The sequence below is a fragment of the Podarcis erhardii genome (genome assembly GCF_964252035.2).
Source record: "Podarcis erhardii genome assembly, chromosome: 10".
Taxonomy (NCBI): Eukaryota; Metazoa; Chordata; class Lepidosauria; order Squamata; family Lacertidae; genus Podarcis; species Podarcis erhardii.
The window spans coordinates 72,864,835-72,886,734 of NC_138500.1; the positions used below are offsets into that span (position 1 = coordinate 72,864,835).

Here is a 21,900-nt window from a genome sequence, read left to right on the forward strand (position 1 = left end):
AGGACTAAAGACAGGAAGGGGAGAGCTGTCCAGCCTGTGTCCAACCACAGCATGTGGCTAGTCCATTGTGTGACTTGTCCATTGTGCTTGCTTCCATTCACAAGTTATGCAAGACAGTGCTAGGTGATATTCTTCTGGTTCTTTAGGAACATAGGAAGAGCCCTTATACCAGGCAATATGGTCCATGGACCGCCAATGGCTCATGAGTTTCATTCAGGTGGTCTGTGGCATGTCTGCATTAAATATTCATATTGATCCTTCATTGTATTTTTATGGCTACTTTTATTTCTGGCATTATATCTTATTGTATTGCAACTTGAATTCCATACACATTAAACTGTAATAAAATAAAATACATTATAATCAATAAAAAGCAATAAAATTAAAAATCATACAGCATCTAATGAAATTACTACAACAGGCAGAAAAATCAGTAAGTGGTCTGCCTCAGCAATTTTCCGGTGATCCATGGGGGACAGGTTTTGGGAACCATTGCCTTATACAAATCAGACTCATACCACATCTGTCCCAATAGTAAATACACAGCCTACCAGCAGTGACCCAATGCTTCAGACTGATTTTTCCCAGCCCTTTCTGGGGATGCCAAGGATTGGATTATAATGCAGGGATAGGCAGGCAGGCAGATGATAGACAGATGATAGACAGATAGATGATAGATAGATAGATAGATAGATAGATAGATAGATAGATAGATAGATAGATAGATGATAGATAGATGATAGATGATAGATGATAGATGATAGATGATAGATGATAGATGATAGATAGATAGATAGATGATAGATAGATGATAGATAGATAGATAGATAGATAGATAGAGAGAGATAGATGATAGATAGATAGATAGATAGATAGATAGATAGATAGATAGAGATGATAGATAGATAGATAGATAGATAGATAGATAGATAGATAGATATAGATATAGATAGATAGATGATAGATAGATAGATAGATGATAGATAGATAGATAGATAGATAGATAGATAGATAGATAGATGATAGAAGATAGATAGATAGATAGATGATAGATGATAGATTTTCCCCCCATATCACATAGATCAATCTATCTATGTATCTGAGCCAATTAGCACTGTACAATTCATTTGGGGGCAAAAGCTAAAATAGTGGAAAATACACCACCTTAGAACAAACGTCAGTTCTGAGCGTTATGAACGGATCTGTATCTGGGTAACCTTACTTTAGGGTCTGCTTCATAATCCAGAGCTGCTTCAGCTTTTCGATAAATCCCACCGTTTTCTGGATCCAGTGCAAAATAAGTTGTGGTGTTGGCTGAAGAAGAGATAATAGAAAACTGAGGAAGAAAGGGGGGAAACAGTTAAAAGGTAGAAAAGGACAAAGTAGCCTTGCGTGCTTTTTGTGTGTGACATTTTAAAGAGCACTCTGAAAAAAACACACTGCAAATTAACATTAATCTGATGAGCACAGTTTATGTAAACTAAGCCTTTCCACTCATCCTATTCCAAACATCAGATGAACTTCATGAGGGTTGTTAAGTCCTCAGTTGTAAGTTTCTAAATTATTTCTTTATACTATCCCATTCATTTTTAATAATGGGATTTATGTGCATAAGTCATAATATTTTTATGGCTCCCTAAATCCTCAGATTTATTAATAAGGAGAAAATCTGGATCATATTTGTGCCCTCTACCGTTTGAAATTAAATGCCAGTAGATTAAATCTGTTCCCCAGATTTTGAGGGGATGAGAGTTACTACACACCAGGGTCATCCTGGTTAGATGCCGCTGGTCCACAGAACAGAGAAACCTTGGCATGCCTCTTGGCTGTTATGGAACAACCATTGAGTGTTTGCTCTGAAATGGAAAGCGGATGTAATTATACACAGATGGGGGACCCATGTTTATAGTAGTATCACCTTTGTCGACTGCAGGATTAAAATTTCAGGAGCAGTCAAATGATTATATAACCCATTCCACCTGGCATTTGTCTCCCCTCACCTTGCAGAGGGTTCATGAGTCTGCTAGCAGAGAACATTCTTTGTCAGTGTGAAGAGATCAGGCTTTGATATAGGCCTTGATATAAAACTGGACCAGAAATTATCTCACTGCTGCCTGATTCATATAGTACATTTGCAGCATTGGTTTGTGGAATTAGGGAAACGAACAAGACATCTGAACAGTTTCCGCTGCAGCAACATGGATTACCCATTTTTTTCGGGGGGGGGGGAAGGATTGGAGGTGGATTTGGGATTTAAGACAGGAAGAACCCTCCATGGAATTTGAGGGGACCAAGCAACTCATATACAAAGTTCAATTTGTATCCCCTGAGTTTCCCATTGTACCACACATATATGCTTTAAGGACACTTGGGTGGAATCCAGACACACATAAAAAAACCCGCTGTGAAAATGCCTTTTTTTTAGTGTTTTGAAAACTATATTGAATTTGCCATGAGCTCACCATCTCCATCTAGTGTCACATTTGTATAATGCACTTAAAACACACTTAAAATGTTATATTTGCATCTGTATAGCCGAGCCCTTGGTTTTGGTTTGTGCCAAAGTTCCCATAGTTCAAGATTCAACATTAATTTAAAAGCTAAAAAGCTAGAAACTAGAATTAAAAAAACTAACAGCTGTACAGTTCCCAACAGCACTTCACAGCAGTGCTAAAGTACATTTGATGCCCTCGCCTCCTGCAACGGAGCCGAGACTCATTAAGGTTTTCCTATTATCTTTTATTGAGAGAGCGCTTTGGTACATCAGCCCCTCGAGGCATTCCAGGCATTACGCAAAGATTAGTCCCTATTCTGAAGTGTGTAGTAAAGAACAGGGGCTAATCAGTGTGTATTCCTAATCACCTCTTTTACTACTCTGATTACCAGGCTGTGGAGAGCAGGATGAAAGGGTTCAATCCTGATGGGTCCTGCTTCACCAATGTCTTCACTGTAGGAAACATGCTGGCAAGGCAGAACCTTCCTGCCACCGCCCCAGCTTTGACATCTGGTGTCTGGAGGGGGTGTAAAGATGTGGTCCAGCTGGCCAAAAGGGCTCCCCTCCCCTGTGTAAGGGGGGATAGACTAATGTTAAATATCTAGAAAGCCCTTGTAAACTCTCCTGTGTTCAATACACAACTTAATTTTGTACAGTCAGGACACATTGTCCAGACTGCAGTTTAGACTCACAAAGCATATTTGAAACACAAATACAAAAGTTCTTCATCACACCAGGTATTTCAGTTCTCAAGAGAGGCTTTAATTGGCTAGCCAGAGAATTTTATTCCTTTCCATTTTCAGGGCTTCTAAAGGAAGAATTTGCAAGAGAAGGAAGAGCACTTGAACAATTCTCCTTCAATTTTGTTTGCTGTTGAGTACTAATGGTTATGCTTATGTAATTAGTTGCAAAATGCAATATCAGTAGAATAACTGAAATCACTTCTTTTCCTTCTGTTTGCAAAACCAGAACTACTCTCCCCCCTCCCCAAATGCATACTTTCAGTTGTTTGAAACAAAAAGAGAGTGCCAAGGAATACTTGTGGTGCAAAAACAATGGCTAGGATGTTTATCTTACACCAACGCATAATTTGTTCCCTATCCTTTTACCCTCTCTTTCAAACACCCTTGACCTTCATGTGATAAAATATTGTGTTCTTAAGACAAATCAGCTTGTGAGAAAAGAGCTAAACAAATCCATTATCTCAGAATAAACAGTTAATTGCCAAACAAGAGGGCTTAATATGGCACATTATCCTAGAGTGACGGGTGGATGACAACGTCTTTCTATTCAGCTGACACTTTATATCTCAGAATTAGGCTTCTTATAGCCGATAGCACTGGAAAACCTGAGCATGTGAACACAAGGATATAGTCTGACTATAATCAACATTTCTCTCTCCTTTTCTTGGTGGTGGTGTGGCACTAGAAAGTCTCCAATCATAAGCAGTATGCTTCAGCAGGGATCCATGAAGTCGATTGTTTTGCAGCTTGTCTGCTAAGGTCCCTTGCCCTAAATCACAACACAGAAAGGGGAGGGAATGGGCTGTAAAAGTGAATTGGGGTTGCTGCTTTATCAGTGCAGGTGGAACTAAGGAAGAACGTGAGGAAAGCAGGCAGGAAGAATGACGCAGTGACCCAGAGGAGAAAGGCAATCGGAAGAATCAGAACACCAAGAGGAGGAGCGCAGAAGGAGCCCAGAAGGTGGGAGGTTCAGCAGACTGGTTTCATAAAAATAGCTTTAGCTAATTATTGACTCAGGCATTATTAGTAGCAAGCATTATTTGCAAAATCTCTACAAGTGCCCCAAAGCCCCATTTTGAATATGGGCAAATATTACCCTACAGGCCACTGTTGTGTTGTGTTCTCTTCTGAGACTCACAGCTTGTGCTTAGTGCGGTTTTTGTTCCCAAGGACTTTCAGTGATGTTTGGGAAATAGATCCTTAGTCAAATAATAATCCCATATATCAATATGAGAGTAGGTATAGGGTAACCACCTGTCTTATTTTACAGGTGAAAGTTCTCTTTTTGAAGGGCTCTCAGAGGTTAGTCTTCTGCTAGAGGACTACTTCAAATAAAAGGACTCTCCTGCCTACATCCAGTGTGTTGTAATGGTTATAGTATGAGACTAGGACCTGGGAGACTCAGCCATGAAGCTCACCCTGGGCCAGTCACCATCTCTCAGCAAAACCCACAGTACAGAATTGTTGTGAGGATAAAATGGGGAGAATCATGTGTGCCACCTTGAACATACTAAATATACCACCGAGGAGAATGCTAAATCATTGAAGCAGCTTCAAATGCCCAGAAGGCCACATAAAAAGTAAGAATGGCTATTTGGAGTAACAACAAAACAAAACAAAACCACCTGCATTTTAATGGGAATGTCTTGGAGTACAAGGCTGCAAACCACCTTACTTGGCCCAGGAATATTCCCTATTCTTCATGCCCTGTTTGCAAACTTCCAGAGGCATCTTGCTAGTTACTGCTGGAAAGAAAAGTACTGGGCTACCTGGACTGTTGGTCCAATCCAATACAGCTTTTCTTAGGACCAGTTCTTCTTTAACCCAAACCAAATGTTTGAAAAACTCAAGAAAAACTTTGAGATCGCTTCAAAAAATCCATGATTTTTGGGAAGTATTACTTTACTAGGGCTGTAATCATATACTCACCTATTTGTGACAAGGGATGGGCAAATATGACAATTTAAGTTTCTTGTTTCCCCAAATTTCTAAATCAGTTTGCAGTTTTAAAAAAAAGTTGTGAAAATTCACCAGCATTTTACAGTGTATTTATCCTACTATACACTTTTCTCCGTGCAATGTCACCTAATTTACACAGTTTTGCAAATAATGTTCCTTAATATAATGCATGTTGTATGTTGTTTTCATTAATGTATGCATTTATCTGAACATTTTCCCATAGTACATGCACTTTTGTACACATGACATGGCTGGAAAACTACAGTGCAAAATTCAGAGAAGTGCAAATTTCAAAGGTTAGCTGCATTTTGGTTCACAGATTGTTTTGGAAAATGCTGATTTGGCAAGTCCACCTTTAAATGTGAAGTGAATAGAATTTCACACATCCTCACCTGAGAGAAACCCATTAAAGCCAATGAGACTTACTTGTGAATAGTCATGTGCTGAACTTGGAAATTCCTTAAGCAAGAGGGGGGAAATTGCAATCTCAGGTTCTGCACTACGAACCCAGATATATAAAGTTGCATTTGTAGGGTATTGAGAGCTTAGTAGAGGCAAGTTCCTACTGTGGCATACTCTATCACTGACTAAAGCATTTCTGGAACACCCCTTATCCACATACTTCAATTTCTTCGCCTGGGTCTGGATCTCTTGCCAGAACTGTGTAGACAGCTGGGGCAGCTGGAAATGTTTCAGGAACTGAGACAGAAATGCCTGGGCAATAAGAATAACAAACCAGACCCATTAAAATAAGTCAGGCAAACAGAATTTGTGTAACAACCATAAATGGTTTATTTGGATGCAGAAATCGTCTATACCCATTTGCAATGGGGGAGCAGGAAAAACATAGATTCCTTGCAAATAATAGGCCCAGTCTAAGGCTCTGCTGTCCTTGTGTAGGTCAATAGCAGGTGAGGATCCCACTGACATAATAATAAATAAGGAATGTAGAAGCTCTGACTGAAAGGAAAATTGAACAGAGCTAGGCTATTCTCTAGTGAGACCAAGCTAAATCTCATTGTGAAGCCAGAACTTTAGCACTAAAATTCTACCTCACAAGATTTCCCAGCTAGCCAAGAAAAACAGATGTTTGTACACAGAGCAAGGCTTCAGCATTTTTGCACCCCAGGCAAAATAAAATGCTCCTCCTAACCTCCCATCTATACTAGGCCATGAAATGTCCTCTTCTTGGCAGTGATAGTTCAGCATCTTTATGGCTGCATTCAGAAATGAGGTTTATTACATTAGTTTCACTGACTATAAAGGCAGTCCTTTGGTCCCAATTTCTAACATTCTTTTCACACCGCAGTGTCTGTTGCATTATGGAATTGTGGCTTTTTGAATGATATACCAGCATGCGACCCTAAATTTCATTTACACCAATATAAGTGTTGTGACACAGCAACGAATGTCATTGGACAAGTCACTACCCCTCTTACCCATTCCTTACATCTCTGCCCCCATGATTCACCCATAAAAGAGCTGTATGCCCGTACACCATGTACCCAAATTCCATCACTTCCACAATTTTCTGGGTTAATGGGTTTGGAAATATTCTTTTCTGGAAGGAATCAAGGCAGAAATGAATGCTGAACTTTCACTAGATCTGCTTTTATTTTGTGTGAAAATATGCTGTCTGAATGCAGCCTACGTTGGATCACTACAGTCTCTTCTAAAACTAACCACTGTCCTCTCAATTGCTGATGAACTTTCCACTTCATATCATTTCTCTCTTTTTGTACAATTAGCTTAATGTTTCCACTGTGCTCAAAGACAGCATTAATGCCCAAAAACCCACCTTCTAATGTCAGTCGGATGAATGCAGAGCTAAAGGACATGTAAATCTACTGATTTTTTTCATAATATGTAATGTTCAAATTGCCCACATTAGTTTACATACTTTTAAGTCCCACTGTAGTCAAAGAAGATTAAAAGAGTTTAACTTTGCCCATTAATAACTGATTTTCAATGACTTTGAGTTAATAGACGCAGTCAACATCAACTTGCCTGTTCCTGTAGAAAAACTTGGATCACACACGGGTTGGTCATTCACATCTTCTACAAATACGATTAGAGTGTAAGAGGCAGTGTGAATGTTTCCATCGTCCCTTGCCTCAATTTCCAGTGGGTAAACTCTGACATGTTTAGTACTGACTGAATCCAAAGGCTCTAAAACAGTAATTGTGCCTCTTTCTGATTGTGGGGAAAAAGGAACAGAAATGAGGAAATTGCGATGGATAGATCATACCGCATGTCACTCTGAAATGTTCCTGCAAGAAAAGAGAGTACAGTGCAATAGACTAAGTTCTATCACTTGTAACCTTTAAGGTAATTTATTGGGACAAAAGGGACTAGTTCTTAGTGTACTCGCGGTGCTACACATAGTGAGGCCGTAGATGATTGCACAGTGCAGTGGCAGACATAGAAGCAAGCTGCATTAAGATCACCTGAACTGGTTGTGTAAATCATTGAGGCACAAAGAAGTACAGTAGTTAGACACTTTATAGGGAGATTTTGTGTGAATAAAAATTCTAGAAAGGGACACTGAGGAAATTAAACCATTTCACAATTCTTATGAGGCCTATGCTGAAAATGTGCAAAGATATCGCTTACTTTGGTCCAAGCCAAACAGTGCCTGTGGCTTTATGAATGCATAGGTAATGTTGCTGTTCTCATCTCGATCCACCGCTTTCACTGTGGCAATAATACTTCCCACTGGCACGTTTTCGGTCACATTCACAGAATCTGAAGGAAAGGGTCTAAATGCAGTGGCAAACATGAAAGTAAGATATATTTACTGGTGAAGCTGCGATCTCGTGATTTCTTATGCTTTGTTCAAAAACCTATGGCTCCATCATGTGCAACACTGGCAAGTAAATGCTTACAATACAGCAAAATGCCCTTCTGCACATTACAAAGCAGCAAACCCAAATATATCACCAATTGCCCAATTATTGGGAATCTTTCGTCAATCCCAACTCCCTGATGTGTGCATCCTTATTATTAACATTGGGTTGTTGCTCTTGTTACTATTTTTACTATTACTACTATATTAACAGCCCGTCACCCAATAAATGCACTCTACGTAGGGCTACCTTTGAAGGTGACCCGGAAACTACAACTAATCCAGAATGCGGCAGCTAGACTGGTGACTGGGAGCGGCCGCCAAGACCATATAACACCGGTCTTGAAAGACCTACATTGGCTCCCAGTACATTTCCGAGCACAATTCAAAGTGTTGGTGCTGACCTTTAAAGCCCTAAACGGCCTTGGTCCAGTATATCTGAAGGAGCGTCTCCTCCCCCATCGTTCTGCCCGGACACTGAGGTCCAGCTCCGAGGGCCTTCTGGCAGTTCCCTCACTGCGAGAGGCCAAGTTACAGGGAACCAGGCAGAGGGCCTTCTCGGTAGTGGCGCCCGTCCTGTGGAACGCCCTCCCATGAGATGTCAAAGCGATAAACATCTACCTGACATTCTGAAGGCAGCCCTGTTCAGGGAAGTTTTTAATATGTGACATTTTAGTGTATCTTTCGTCGTTGTTGGAAGCCGCCCAGAGTGGCTGGGGAAACCCAGCCAGATGGGCGGGGTACAAATAAATTATTATTATTATTATTATTATTATTATTATTATTATTATTATTATTATTACTAATTACAATTACAAAAAAATGCAATCACCAAGAATAGGGTGGGTTCTGAAACTATACATCTCAGGAATCAAATCAGGGCAAAGATTTGCATCCTCTGCATTCATTGAAAACTGTTCAATGAAGTGGGAAGACGGATCTCTGTGGGGAGGGAATTCCATGATTGTGGGCTATACTGCCTTAAACTGAAAATGGAGACACATCTAAAACCTCCATTTAACAAAACCAATTTTTATAGTCTTATTTAAGTCAAATGTCATCAAGCTTTGAGTAAAAGCCAAGACCATATAAGTCACAAGAGCATATTATCTTTCAAGCATTTATAAACATTTCTGTATTCAAGCAAACTTTGATAAAACAGTCCTTTTTTGTTTTATTCTTTGATAAAAAGAAACACATTTCTTACTCAAATTCAGGTTTTTCATCATTTAAGTCTTGAATATTCACGGTTAGTGTTCCTTGACAGAAGTTTCCTGTTGTATCTGTGGCTCTCATCAGGAACTGAAATTTCTAGGAGAAAATATTGGTGGAGCAGAACATCACATTTATTACAGCCATAATTACAACCATCTAAAATTTAAAAAATAACCGTCTAAAATTTACAATTACGAATATAGAACATTCATAGGAACAGCTATAGTGGACTAAATCAATCGGTTGTTGTTGTTGTTGTTGTTGTTGTTGTTGTTGTTGTTGTTGTTGATATTATTATTATTATTTACAAAGAAGGGTGACATTTTGGTTTGTCACTTAATTCAAAATGGTGGCTGGTGTTCAAATATTGATGAAGACCTCTGCCCCCACCTCAGGAACCCAACAGGCATATCTAAACCCATAGAGAACAGATGGACAAGCGAACCACTTTCAGAAATATATAGTAGATACGCATATTTATATACTTCCCTTCATCTTATGGTCACAGGGCAAGAATCCAACAAGTACAAACTTAATACTAAATATACTAAATATTTTATTCTTATTATTACTTAACTGATTTCTGAGCTATATTTTATAGTGAATACATTTCACCCTTTTGGGAAATTCCAATTTCTCTTCTGGTTTCACTCTACGTGAAATTTGGTGACAGGTCTAACTGAGCAATCTAACATCAGCAATCCCACTGAAGCATTTCACGGAGGAGCATTTTAAAAACAGCAACAGTTGTGTATGGGAGATATCCTGCACAGGGTAAACCTACTAAAATCAGTGGACACATTTAACTTCAGTCCCATGGGTGGTATCCAACAAAGTCATCTGGATATCACAAAGACTTCCACCAGCACAACAGGACTTCCTCTCCCTCTCCTCTCCTCATGGTTCCACCAACTCTCCAGGGCATCTATGGGAGAGGGACATGGGGAGAAGAAGTTCCATTGCACAAGCAGAAGTCCTTGGGCGAACATGACGACCTCATTAGATACAACTCATTGATTTTAGTGGGTCTACTCTAAACCAAACCAGATGCAACCATTTGTTCTGCTGGTGAAGGAGAGGCATGGTAGAGATTTTTTGCCACAACACATGCATAAGGTAGCAATCCTGGCACATCTAGTCATTTCTTTAGCTAACCTTACTTACACAACCCCTTTCCTCTCCCCCGCCCTGAGCTAGACTACAGAGCCATTTATTTTCAAAGAAATCATTTTCCTGCCACCCTTCAGCATTGCACAGTATTACATCGCAGTGACTCATCATTATTACATGATATCCTTGATCATAGTCCAGGGGCTGGTTTGCATTCCGTCTCAAAATACCAGTATCTGGATCCAGGATAAAGAACTCTCCCCCTTCCTTGGGTGCAGACAATGTTCTCTCCACAGTGAACTGCAAAACAGCATACCTATCATTTGCACGGTGTAGACATATCATAGGTACGGCTGAGATTCAGAAACAATTAATTCAAAAGACCAAATACTGTAGAAATTGCAGCAAGAAGAGACCTTTTGGTGACATAGCCAGCAAAATGCAGTCCCTCCCCAAAGAGGAAACTGGGGGCCATTTTTTTCCTGAAAACCTAGTAGCAGCACTTCAGCTTTTTAAAAACAACATCTATGGAATGTACTCTACTACAACAGGAAAAAGAGAACTACATACCGTTAAATGATCACCATTTATAAGATCCTCATCTACTGCTTCCATTCTGTAGACTGACGTAAATACTGGCAAGTTTTCATCAACAATTACATTAGCTGTGAAGTAAATGAATAAACAAAAACTAAAATGTGCTTTTACAAGTAGTTTACCTCAGAATACTGATACCAGCAGCAAGGCTCTACTGGTGAGATGCTAGAGGCATGGGATTGGCTGATTGTTAGGATTTACTTGCACCATGTGCAGAAGCCCCACGTGATGAAGTATGGAACTACTGGTGGAAACTTCTCAATGAAGAACCTTCTGGTCCTGAAATGACTTTGCCTACTCAGGTTGGCCATTGGATCTTCCTAGAAAGGAAGGAGTATAACAGGATTGAGGGACCTTTGGCATCTCCAGATGTTGCTGATCTACAACTCCCATCAGCCTCAGCAAGCATGGCCAGTACCCAAGGATGGTGGGGATTGTAATTCAGTAACATCTGGAGGATCCAAGGTTCCCCACCCCTGGAGTATAAGAATACTTCCTGTTCCAGTAGAGCATTGCTTGAGCAATGTGGCAGCTCTAATGTGTTCTTGTATCCTTGGCTGATTTTTTGCTCTATCTTCCTCTTTTTCCTCTGGTCTAGAATGGGCTTCTCCCACAATTTCTGGTTCCCAGCTCCTGGGTCACCTCAGACTGCTCTGCTGCTCACAGCTCAGCGCCAGCACTAACTTTGCAAGTGGGGTACTGGAATAGATGGAGCTAGCGTTGTTAAGATTAGCACTTTATGCATTCATTTATGGATGGGGTTTGTTGGGGAACTGAATGAGATTTTTTATTTTTCTGTTATATTTAGTACTGTACTGTATTGGATCAAATTTAGTATTTCTCACCTGTTCCTAAAACAAACTCAGGGTCTGTACAGTTGGGTTTTTCAGGAACATCATGAATGTTGATGATGAGAAGTTTCCTTTTTGTGAGAAGGCCCGACTTAATGAGCAGCTCATAATGTTTGTCATCTCTTTCAAAATTAAATACTTTCTTGTTTTTAATGATGCCTGAAACTTAGAAGAGAGATAGCTGCTTTACATTTTACCACTGTTGTTTTGTCTTTAGATTAAAACATACATGGACCAATAAACCAGAGCATTTGGGGTGTGGGCAAGCACATTTTATATATCAATTTGTATCAAGTGCATGCACTGCTGTGTGGTAACCTCTGTAGTTGCAACATTAATGGCTACTGTTGTGAATTCAATGATTCTAGCTACACCTAGCTACTAGCTACACCTGCCAAGGCTAAAATAAAGGGCCTTTCAGAAAGGGGTGACTTTGTCTGTGTCAGTGATACTGTTATGGTTAAAATAAGTTGGGGGGTTTAAAAAAAAGAAAATCACTTCTGCTTTTTTAGAAAAAAACCCCCCAAAAAACAGGTTTTGGAGGGTTGTACCTGAGCCTTGAATGAGCATCTTGTTAAATTTTACTGAACCTTGCCCGCCCCCCTGAAATGCTGATCCTGGGACCCTCAAGGAGGAGGCGCTGTGACCAATTTGCTAAGCACATGGCAGATAATATTGCTCCCATCTGGGTGCTGTTGTTGTGACAGAGCAGGAGATGGATGGGATCAGCACACCATGTAGCACTCACTATGAGAGTGGATATCTTCCCGCTTGTTTTGCATGACCTTGGAAACAAGCCACTTGAAGCAGTAAGGCTTATGACCTGCTTACTTGACTTTTGACCTTCGGAACTTTTGAGATGAGAAAGATCAGGTCCCAGATCAAAACACCGAGAAAAGCCCACTATCTAAAGCATCTAAGCAACTAAAATGGTCTCTGCCTGGTGCTGAAAATATATCAGGCTCTGTGCCAGGAGAGTCTCCCAAGGGAGGAAATTCCAAAGTCAATAGCCCCACAAAGAAAAAGGAACCAATAGATGGGCAAATCTGTGAAATTTGGCTTTTCTCAGTTTTTTCCAATCTTAAGTTCCATCAGTCACACTTCTATATTAGTTTGTGATTTATTTTATTTTTTTGGTTAAAGAGCAAGTACTCATGAAAATTCACAAATTTCTCCTGATATTCAGTTTTGTGTGCAATTTTGCCTAATAACCATATTTTTGCAAAACAATTTTCCTTTATATAATGCATTTTTTATTATTTTCACTAATGTGCAAATTTTTTTGCACACTTCATGCTTGTATATTTATTTTTGTACACATTGCTTAGCTGGAGAACTGAACTGCAGAATTCTTAAGAATAATTTTTTATTAACCGACCAATCACATCAAATCAAACCAAATTACATAAATTCCAAATTACACAGCCGAATTTTAAATTTTTGTTGGGGGTACCCATATTTCAAGTTCCGAAGGGGATCCAATCAACTTCTTGCTTCTTACTGCTGTTTTAATGTTCACAAATCTAACATTATGATGTTCACAGTACTATCCAGTCCTTTCTTATTGTTTTTCCACATCTCTTGTTGTTATTTTCATATATTTTTCCTTTCTCTTTGTGACCTCTGATAGTCTCTGCAAGCTGGTTAGAACAGTTTGTAATCCTGTGTGGATATTATTATTTTTATCCAGTAGTCATATCCAGACGTTTTCCATATAACATCACTTCCATACATCAAAACAGTCTTAGCGTCATTAATCTTCACCAATCTGCCTCCTTTCTCAAAACCTCTGAGGAGATTCACTAGGAATGCAGTCTGAAAACAAGTCCGTTCTTCCTCCCGGCTATAAATCCTTTGGCAAGATGGCGACTCCGAATTAATTGCTGCGCCATTCCCAAAAGCTCTTATTGCTTCTTGATCTCCATAAAGCATACTTTTGGTTAAAGTTTATCTCCACACAGACCTTAATCATCCTGCTTGGGTCAGTTCAACCGACGATTCTATTTTTATTTTTTTTAAAAAATAATGTTTATTACTTTTAAATCTTACAAAAAAAGAAGAAAAGAAGAAGAAAAGAAAAAAGAGGAAAAAAGGCAAAAGAAATACAACACAACATTAACACATTAAACTAAACATAAAAAAATTAAAAAAACATACATCATACCGTTTCAATGCCCTATCTTTCATTCCCTCGTTTCATCGACCTCCTCTCACCTCCCTTTTTGTATTCCACTTCTATTAATTATTTCAGCAATTCCTTTCCCTCTTTCTCTATTTTCTGTCATATAATTAACTTAACTTATTTTAACCTTATCTTCCATTAATACCATAATACTTATTTATACTTAACTCCTTATAACATTTCTACTAAAGCCATATAATTTCATTCCAACATTTTTCTAACACTCATTAATTTTACAATATTTCTATAAATAAACTTTAAACTTTTTCCAATCTTCTTCCACCGTCTCTTCTCCCTGGTTTCAGATTCTGCCAGTCCTTTCCATCTATTCCATATGGTCCATCAACCTGGTGATCTTCTGTCCGAGACTCTTAACTCTTTTCCAAGTCCCTTCTGCAGATCTTCTTCATATTTATACATGCACTTTATTTTGTCTTCTGTTGATCTTGTTCTTAGTTTCCTTCCTTTGATGCCGAGGAGTAGATCTCGGGGAAGGCTCCCACCTAGCAATATTTTTATTCTTTCTCGACAGGTCAGCCAAATCTCCGTAGTTAGCACTAAAGTCCAAAAGATGTTTCAGGACATGTTTCAAAATCCCTCCAAAACTGAAAGTCCCCACAACTTCAATCTCCTCCTGGCCCAAGTCCAAATCCCAAAGGTCAATACATCCCTGCATGAGGGAATCTATCCAACTTTCCTTCTCAAATCCAAGCAGGGTTCCAATCCTCAAAATCAACTGACGATTCTAATGAGGAGGGGATCTTGTAAATCACATAGAAGGAAAGTAAAAAAGGTTCCCCCCCCATTCAGTCCCATTGTCAACATACCCCGCCTTTGGTGTATCTTCATCGTAAAATATTCCTGTTTCTCCAACCCGTTGTCTTCTTTCGCGGAGGTCACTTAAATTAGCAGACTTCACTCCCCTTCTTCACTTGAAATATGTGCATTTGCTTCTTTTGTAATTAATTATTCCAAATTGCTGCAACTAGTGTGTGATCAGAGACAGCGTCCAGGACAGCTGAGGTCCACACGGGGGCATTCTGCCTAAGGCCCTCACCCCCTTCTTTCGAATTAGAGGGTGATTTATAGACACAGCAGGCAAGGGCAGTGTTCCCCATTTCCTTGGGGCAACAAGGGAGGCTGCCTACTCCCATAACAGCCTCTTAATTACCCCGTTTGGGTCGGAGAGATGGTATTGTCGGCCATCTTCCAATGCGCCCCCTAGTAGCCCCCCTGAACTGCAGAATTCAGAGGAGTGTGGATTTTAAAGGATGGCTGTATTTCAGTTCACTTATTGTTTGGGAAAGGACAAACGTGAGCCTCCATCCCCAATTGTACATCATCACTGGGCTCACTTCTTAAGGCAGGAGACTCCGAAGAAGAGCCAATGAAAGCGATGGGAGCATCTGGATCTCCAGGCATTATTGGACTATGACTTCCATCATCCTAACCATATGCAATCCTGCCTGGAGTGCTGTAGGTTCCCCATCTTTGGCCTTTCAGGAGAATCTGAATAGTCAGAAATTTATTTTTGCAGAGGATGCAGTTCTCAAGTTACTCTTGTCTCAAGCTGTTTGGGGTTATAAAGCTGCAATCCTAACTCATTTAACTAGGGAATAAGACCAACTGAACAAAGTGGAGCTTAGCCTCTGAGTAAATATGCAGAAGATTGTGCAGTAAAGGTTAAACCAGCACTCTGAATTGAGCCCAGAAACATTCCAGTAGCTGGTACAACTGCTTTAAGAATGGAGTGATATGGTCCATACATCTGGTCCAAAGCAGTAACCCACGTGCCTTATTAACTACTAACTAAAGCTTCTATTTTTTTATATAATATATTTTATTGGTTTTCAAATATAAAAACAAATTTGTACATTCCATACATCTTAATTTCATCTTACTTCTCTTATTTGACTTCCCTCAATTTATCTGAAATTCCTTCACTTTATTACTTTTTACACATTTCTACCATTTTAACCATTTCCCCTCACAGAGCTTCCTTAAAACTTACAAACGTAATTTGATTATCACTTAGTTTTTGCATGTATTGGGTAAACTTTTCCCAATCTTCTGTAAATCTTTGATCTCATCGATTCCGGATCCTTCCTGTCATTCTATCCAATTCTGCATAGTCCATCATTTTAGTTCTCCATTCTTCTATCGTAGGTAATTCTTCCTGTTTCCATTTCTGGGCCATAAAAATTCTTGCTGCTGTCACTGCATATAAAAATAACTTCTTTTCTTTCTTATTTATCTCATTACCTGTAATGCCTAGTAAAAATGCTTCTGGCTTCTTAACAAATGTATATTTCAATATTTTCTTCAATTCATTATAAATCATTTCCCAAAAGCATTTTACCTTCTTACATTCCCACCACATATGGTAAAAAGTACCTTCTTTTTCGTTACATTTCCAACATTTGTTACTTGTCTTATACATTTTTGCTAATTTCATAGGTGTTACATACCATCGATACATCATTTTCATAACATTTTCTTTTATGACTGTACATGCAGTGAATCTTAAACCTTCTTTCCAGAGTCTTTCCCAATCCTCCATTTGTATATTATGCCATATATCTTTGGCCCAGTCAATCATAACTGATTTTACCTCCTCATCCTTCATACACCATTCCAATAATATCTTATACATTTTTGCTAAAATCTTGTAATCGTTGTTCAGCATTTCTGTTTGAAATTTTGATTCTTTATCAGCGAAACCCCTCTGATTTAAATCTTTTCTAAACATCTCATTAATTTGAAAAAATGCAGCCAGTCATTCACATAATCCTTAACTTCTTCAAATGATCTCATTTTCCATTTTCCTTCACACACATTAACTCCTCCACACATTAACTTCTCATATGTCACCCAACCCCCTGTCATATTGACTTTCTTCACACTCATCGCCTCCAACGGCGACAACCAATATGGAGTTTTTTGTTCCAACAAATTTTTATATCTTTCCCACACTTCAATCAGAGACCTTCTTATAATATGATTTTCAAAACCTTTATGTACCCGTTTCTTGTCATACCACAAATACGCGTGCCACCCGAATCTATTATCAAAACCTTCCAGATCTAACACATCCGTGTCTTCTAATTTCATCCATTCCTTCAACCAACAGAGGCAAGATGCTTCATAATACAATTTCAAGTCTGGCAGGGCGAAGCCTCCTCTTTCTTTAGCATCTGTCAATATCTTAAATTTTATCCTCGGCTTCTTACCCTGCCAGATATACCTTGAAATTTCTCGTTCCCAATTTTTAAAAATCGCTGCCCCTTTGATTACTGGAATCGTTTGAAACAAAAATAACATCTTCGGTAACACATTCATTTTTATCGTTGCAATTCTTCCCCAAAATGACAATTTCATTCTTCCCCACACTTCTAGGTCCCTTTTAATCTTATTCCATGTTGGAATATAGTTATTCTGAAACAGGTCAATACTCCTGGGGGTTAACCAAACTCCTAAATATTTAACTTTCTTTACCACTTCTATTTCAGCTTGCTGCTGTAATCTGTTTACCATCTCCAAATCTATGTTTTTAGTAATTGCTTTAGTTTTTTTCTTATTCAAAATGAATCCTGCCAACTGACCAAACTGGTCCATTTCTTTCAACAATTCTGCTACCAAGTTCATGGGGTCTTCCAAAGTTAATACCAAGTCATCCGCAAAAGCTTTAACCTTAAATTCTTTTCTACCCACCGTTACCCCTTTTATCTGATCATTACTTCCGATTGCCCTTAAAAACACTTCCAGGACCGTGATAAATAACAGAGGTGATAGAGGACATCCTTGTCTTGTTCCCTTAGTTATCTTTATATTTTCCGCCGTCACATTGTTAACTATTAATTTAGCTCTTTGATCCATATATATAGCCTTAATACCATTTAAAAACGATTGATCCACCTCCATCATTTCAAATTTTTTTAACATAAATTCCCAATAAATATTATCAAAGGCCTTCTCTGCATCCACAAATATTAACATCGCTTGTTTATCATTCTTAGCACTCAGGTATTCTGAAATATTAATTATATTTCTAATATTGTCTTTCATTTGTCTACCAGGCAGAAAACCCGGCTGATCTTTATGTATTAACTCCTTCAATACTTTTTTCAACCTGTTTGCTAAAATGTTTGCAAATAATTTATAATCATTGTTCAAAAGCGAGATCGGCCTGTAATTTTTGACTTGATTTAGATCAGAATCTTGCTTGGGTATCAAAGTGATATACACTTCTTTCCAAGTTTCTGGTATTTCTCTGTTTAATAATATATTGTTCATAACTTCTTTTAATGGAACAAGTAGGATGTCCTTCAACTCTTTGTAATATCTTACACTTAGTCCGTCAGGTCCCGGTGTCTTTCCACTTTTTAATTCTTTTATTGCATTTCTAATCTCCTCTAGTTCTATCTTCTCATTTAATTTTCCTCTTTCTTTAGTCGGAATTTTCTGCACCCCTTTTATATCAAAAGCCAACAAAAGTAAGACAGCAAGATAGTTCCAGTTGCCAAACTGTCTCCGCTTGTTTTTTACTCACGGTTACGCTCCGCACTGATAATAGTCCTTATGTGTGCTTCGGAATTCAGACAAAGTTGACCTTCTTTTTACCCTTTGTCTGCATCGAATCAACAAATTTTAGTCCTTTCAGAACTTCCCAAACAATTTCTTTTAATTTGGAAAGCCAATCGCTCCAGTGGGCAGGCTCGGGGCTGCGCTCCTAGAGGCTGGCAATGGCGTCCCGCTGCAAGCCCTTCTACCCCGCCGCTCTCATCTCCTCTTTAAGGAAGATACCTGGCGGCCTGGGGAATCGCTACTCTGCAGCGCTGGGATCCTTACCCCCTGAATATCCTTTTGGGGGGCTAAGGCGCCCTTTTAGCACCCCCTTTTATCTTCTAGGAGCTGGCCTCCCTCTCCCAAGGGAAAACCCGCTTGCTTCCACTTTGCGATCCGACCGGAAGTCACTAACTAAAGCTTCTAAAGTACGCGGGTGGTGCTGTGGGTTAAACCACAGAGCCTAGGACTTGCCGATCAGAAGGTCGGCGGTTCAAATCCCTGTGACGGGGTGAGCTCCCGTTGCTCGGTCCCTGCTCCTGCCAACCTAGCAGTTCAAAAGCACGTCAAAGTGCAAGTAGATCAATAGGTACCACTCCAGCAGGAAGGTAAAAGGCGTTTTCATGCGCTGCTCTGGTTCGCCAGAAGTGGCTTAGTCATGCTGGCCACATGACTCAGAAGCTGAACGCCGGCTCCCTCGGCCAATAAAGTGAGATGAGTGCCGCAACCCCAGACTCGGCCACGACTGGACCTAATGGTCAAGGGTCCCTTTACCTTTACCTATAGCTTCTAAAGGGACGCAGGTGGCGTTGTGGTGTAAACCACTGAGCCTTGGGCCTGCCGATCAGAAGGTTGGCAGTTCGAATCCCCACAAGAGGGTGAGCTCCCATTGTTTGGTCCGAGTTCCTGCCAACCTAGCAGTTCGAAAGCATGTCAAAGTGCAAGTAGATAAATAGGTACCACCCTGACGGGAAGGTAAACAGAGTTTCTGTGTGTTGCTCTGGTTTCGCCAGAAGCTGCTTAGTCATGCTGGCCATATGACCCAGAAATACTGCGGACAAACGCCTCCTGTTCCCTTGGCCAGTAAAGCAAGATGAGCGTCGCAACCCCAGAGTCGTCCGCGACTGGACTTAACTGTCAGGGGTCCTTTACCTTTACCTTTATAGCTTTTAAACTTTCTTCAAGGGCAGCCCCACACACCAGATGTTGCAGAATGTTGCCAGAGATCTGCAGTGTGGGATGGCATGGTTTACCACATGGGCAGGCCTTTTTTTAAGCTAAAGAATGATAGTGAAGCATTCCTGAAGTTATGGTGCTCTCAGTGAGTTCAGTGTTAGGTCAGGCCCTTGTTGCGATTTTCGCTTTTGCCTTGTCTCTCACCTTCTGTAACCTGGACATTTTTAGCTGCTCTCAATAACACCATTGACACTTTCCCTTGCATGTACACACACAGAAGAACTCCAGTCTGCACTCTGCACTGCCGTGATCTCGTTCCTCCAGTGCCCCTGCCAAAAGCATATCCTGTATATTTGGCATACAGTGTGTATATTTTAATTTCATAATAAGAAATAATAATTCAGTGGCCCGTTCAGGAAATGGTTTTGGTTGCAAAAGATACTTTTGTTTACTGCAAAATTGATTTATGGGATGGGAGTACATTTGCAGGGAAGCACTGTAAAAAAAAAAAATTACCGTATTTTTTGCTCTATAAGACTCACTTTTTCCCTCCTAAAAAGTAAGGGGAAATGTGTGTGCGTCTTATGGAGTGAATGCAGGCTGCGCAGCTATCCCAGAAGCCAGAACAGCAAGAGGGATTGCTGTTTTTGCTGCGCAGTGATCCCTCGTGCTGTTCTGGCTTGTGAGATTCAGAATTTTTTTTTTTCTTGTTTTCCTCCTCCAGAAACTAGGTGCGTTTTGCGGTCTGGTGCGTCTTATAGAGTGAAAAATACGGTAAGTGAATTGTTCCCAAAGAGTAGACACCGTGTGGTAACCAATTAAGTTCTGCTCAGAGCAGACCCATTGAAATTAATGGATGAAAATTAATTGTATTCAAAAAATTCAGTGGGTCTACTCAGAGTAGGGATAGTAGTGCAAAGAACCCACTATGGTTCTTGACCTACCTGAAATATTTGCTTCCTTTTGCTAGTCTCCTTTAAATTCATTAGGGGGAGGGGGGCTGATACAACTTTGAAGGGGAAATTTGGGGCAAAACTATTTTAAAAACCGAAAGGATAAAGAGGCAACACTGCAAAATGAATTGGGAGGAAAGGCTCACCGTTGAGGCCAGGACAACCTCTTACGTCCTGCCCATTTTCTTTTATATTGTCTGTACTTATAAAAAATACTTTATAAAGCCACAAAGCAAACACTTGTGATTTCACCCTCTTGTTTTTCATTCATTCTTCATCCCAAAATTAAATTACGAAGATACTGAACATGCCCAAATGAAAAAGCATTGCATACTTACCTGGATCAATGCTAAATTTATCCAAGTGATCAACCGTCATGTAAGTATTTGTAGTGTCATTAACATCAGGGTCAGAAACTTGACTTAGCACCGTTCCTACAGGTGTTGACTCATTCAGATTGACCGGGTTGAAAGTAAATATGAGGTCAGCTGTCATCCTTGAAACTGCTAAAATAGGATAGGGAGAAAGGTCAAAGGAAGAAAATCTACTTCTTTCTCTTTGATTTGTCAGATTTCAGGTTTGAACTACAGATACTACTTACCAAGATCTTTATCTGAGAAAGTATATCTTAAGTACAATTTCTCTCAATATATTCACCTGCCTCTGTCTTAGTCCAACTTACCTGTACACATTAAAAGGGCAATAAGACTGTTTCTTGCTAATGCCATGACGCACAGATTCTAACATCCAAGATCCATAAAACCAACAGCTCATGGGGAAATGTATGTGCTGCTGCACTTGTGAGAAACTGAGTGCAGATTAAGGAAGCAGCAATCATGTTGTTACCAAGCACAAAAGATCGGCATTGTCTTGAGGGTGTGTTGCACGTTCCAAGTTCACATAACCGCTGATAATGTTAAGTTTGCTTCTCTGCCAAATTGCAACGGGCAGAACAAACTCAACCCAAATCCCATTCAAAGTCGTGGAGGCCTTTAAATCAGCCACAGTTGCTGAGGGCCAAGCTACATGTTACACTGATGTAGCATGTACTAATGTACTCAGGTTTGCCCCTGAGTACAAGACTTTTCTTTCAAAAGCAGCCACCATATCTCTAACACATCAGAGGACAGAGAGATGGAGCTCTTGATCCTCCATGCCAATGTCAGAATCCAAGTTGCTTCCCTCCTGACCCTCTCCTATATTGGCTATTGG

The 21,900-nt window shown here is 39.8% G+C and overlaps 1 protein-coding gene across 1 annotated transcript in view; it reads right to left on the reverse strand.

Moving 5' to 3' along the window:
• The window catches only part of LOC309351638 (cadherin-related family member 4-like), a gene marked incomplete at its 5' end in the record, with an annotated part of 70,310 nt that extends 48,894 nt beyond the window's left edge, over positions 1-21,416 (reverse strand). Inside the window, 10 exons of the mRNA XM_081879426.1 lie at positions 1,223-1,336; positions 5,819-5,910; positions 7,204-7,389; positions 7,810-7,955; positions 9,249-9,352; positions 10,544-10,666; positions 10,937-11,031; positions 11,809-11,973; positions 21,027-21,194; positions 21,371-21,416. Coding sequence (XP_081735552.1) covers positions 1,223-1,336; positions 5,819-5,910; positions 7,204-7,389; positions 7,810-7,955; positions 9,249-9,352; positions 10,544-10,666; positions 10,937-11,031; positions 11,809-11,973; positions 21,027-21,194; positions 21,371-21,416 — 1,239 coding nt within the window. The remainder of the gene's footprint in view (positions 1-1,222; positions 1,337-5,818; positions 5,911-7,203; positions 7,390-7,809; positions 7,956-9,248; positions 9,353-10,543; positions 10,667-10,936; positions 11,032-11,808; positions 11,974-21,026; positions 21,195-21,370) is intronic.
• Between the last annotated feature and the right edge of the window lie 484 nt (positions 21,417-21,900).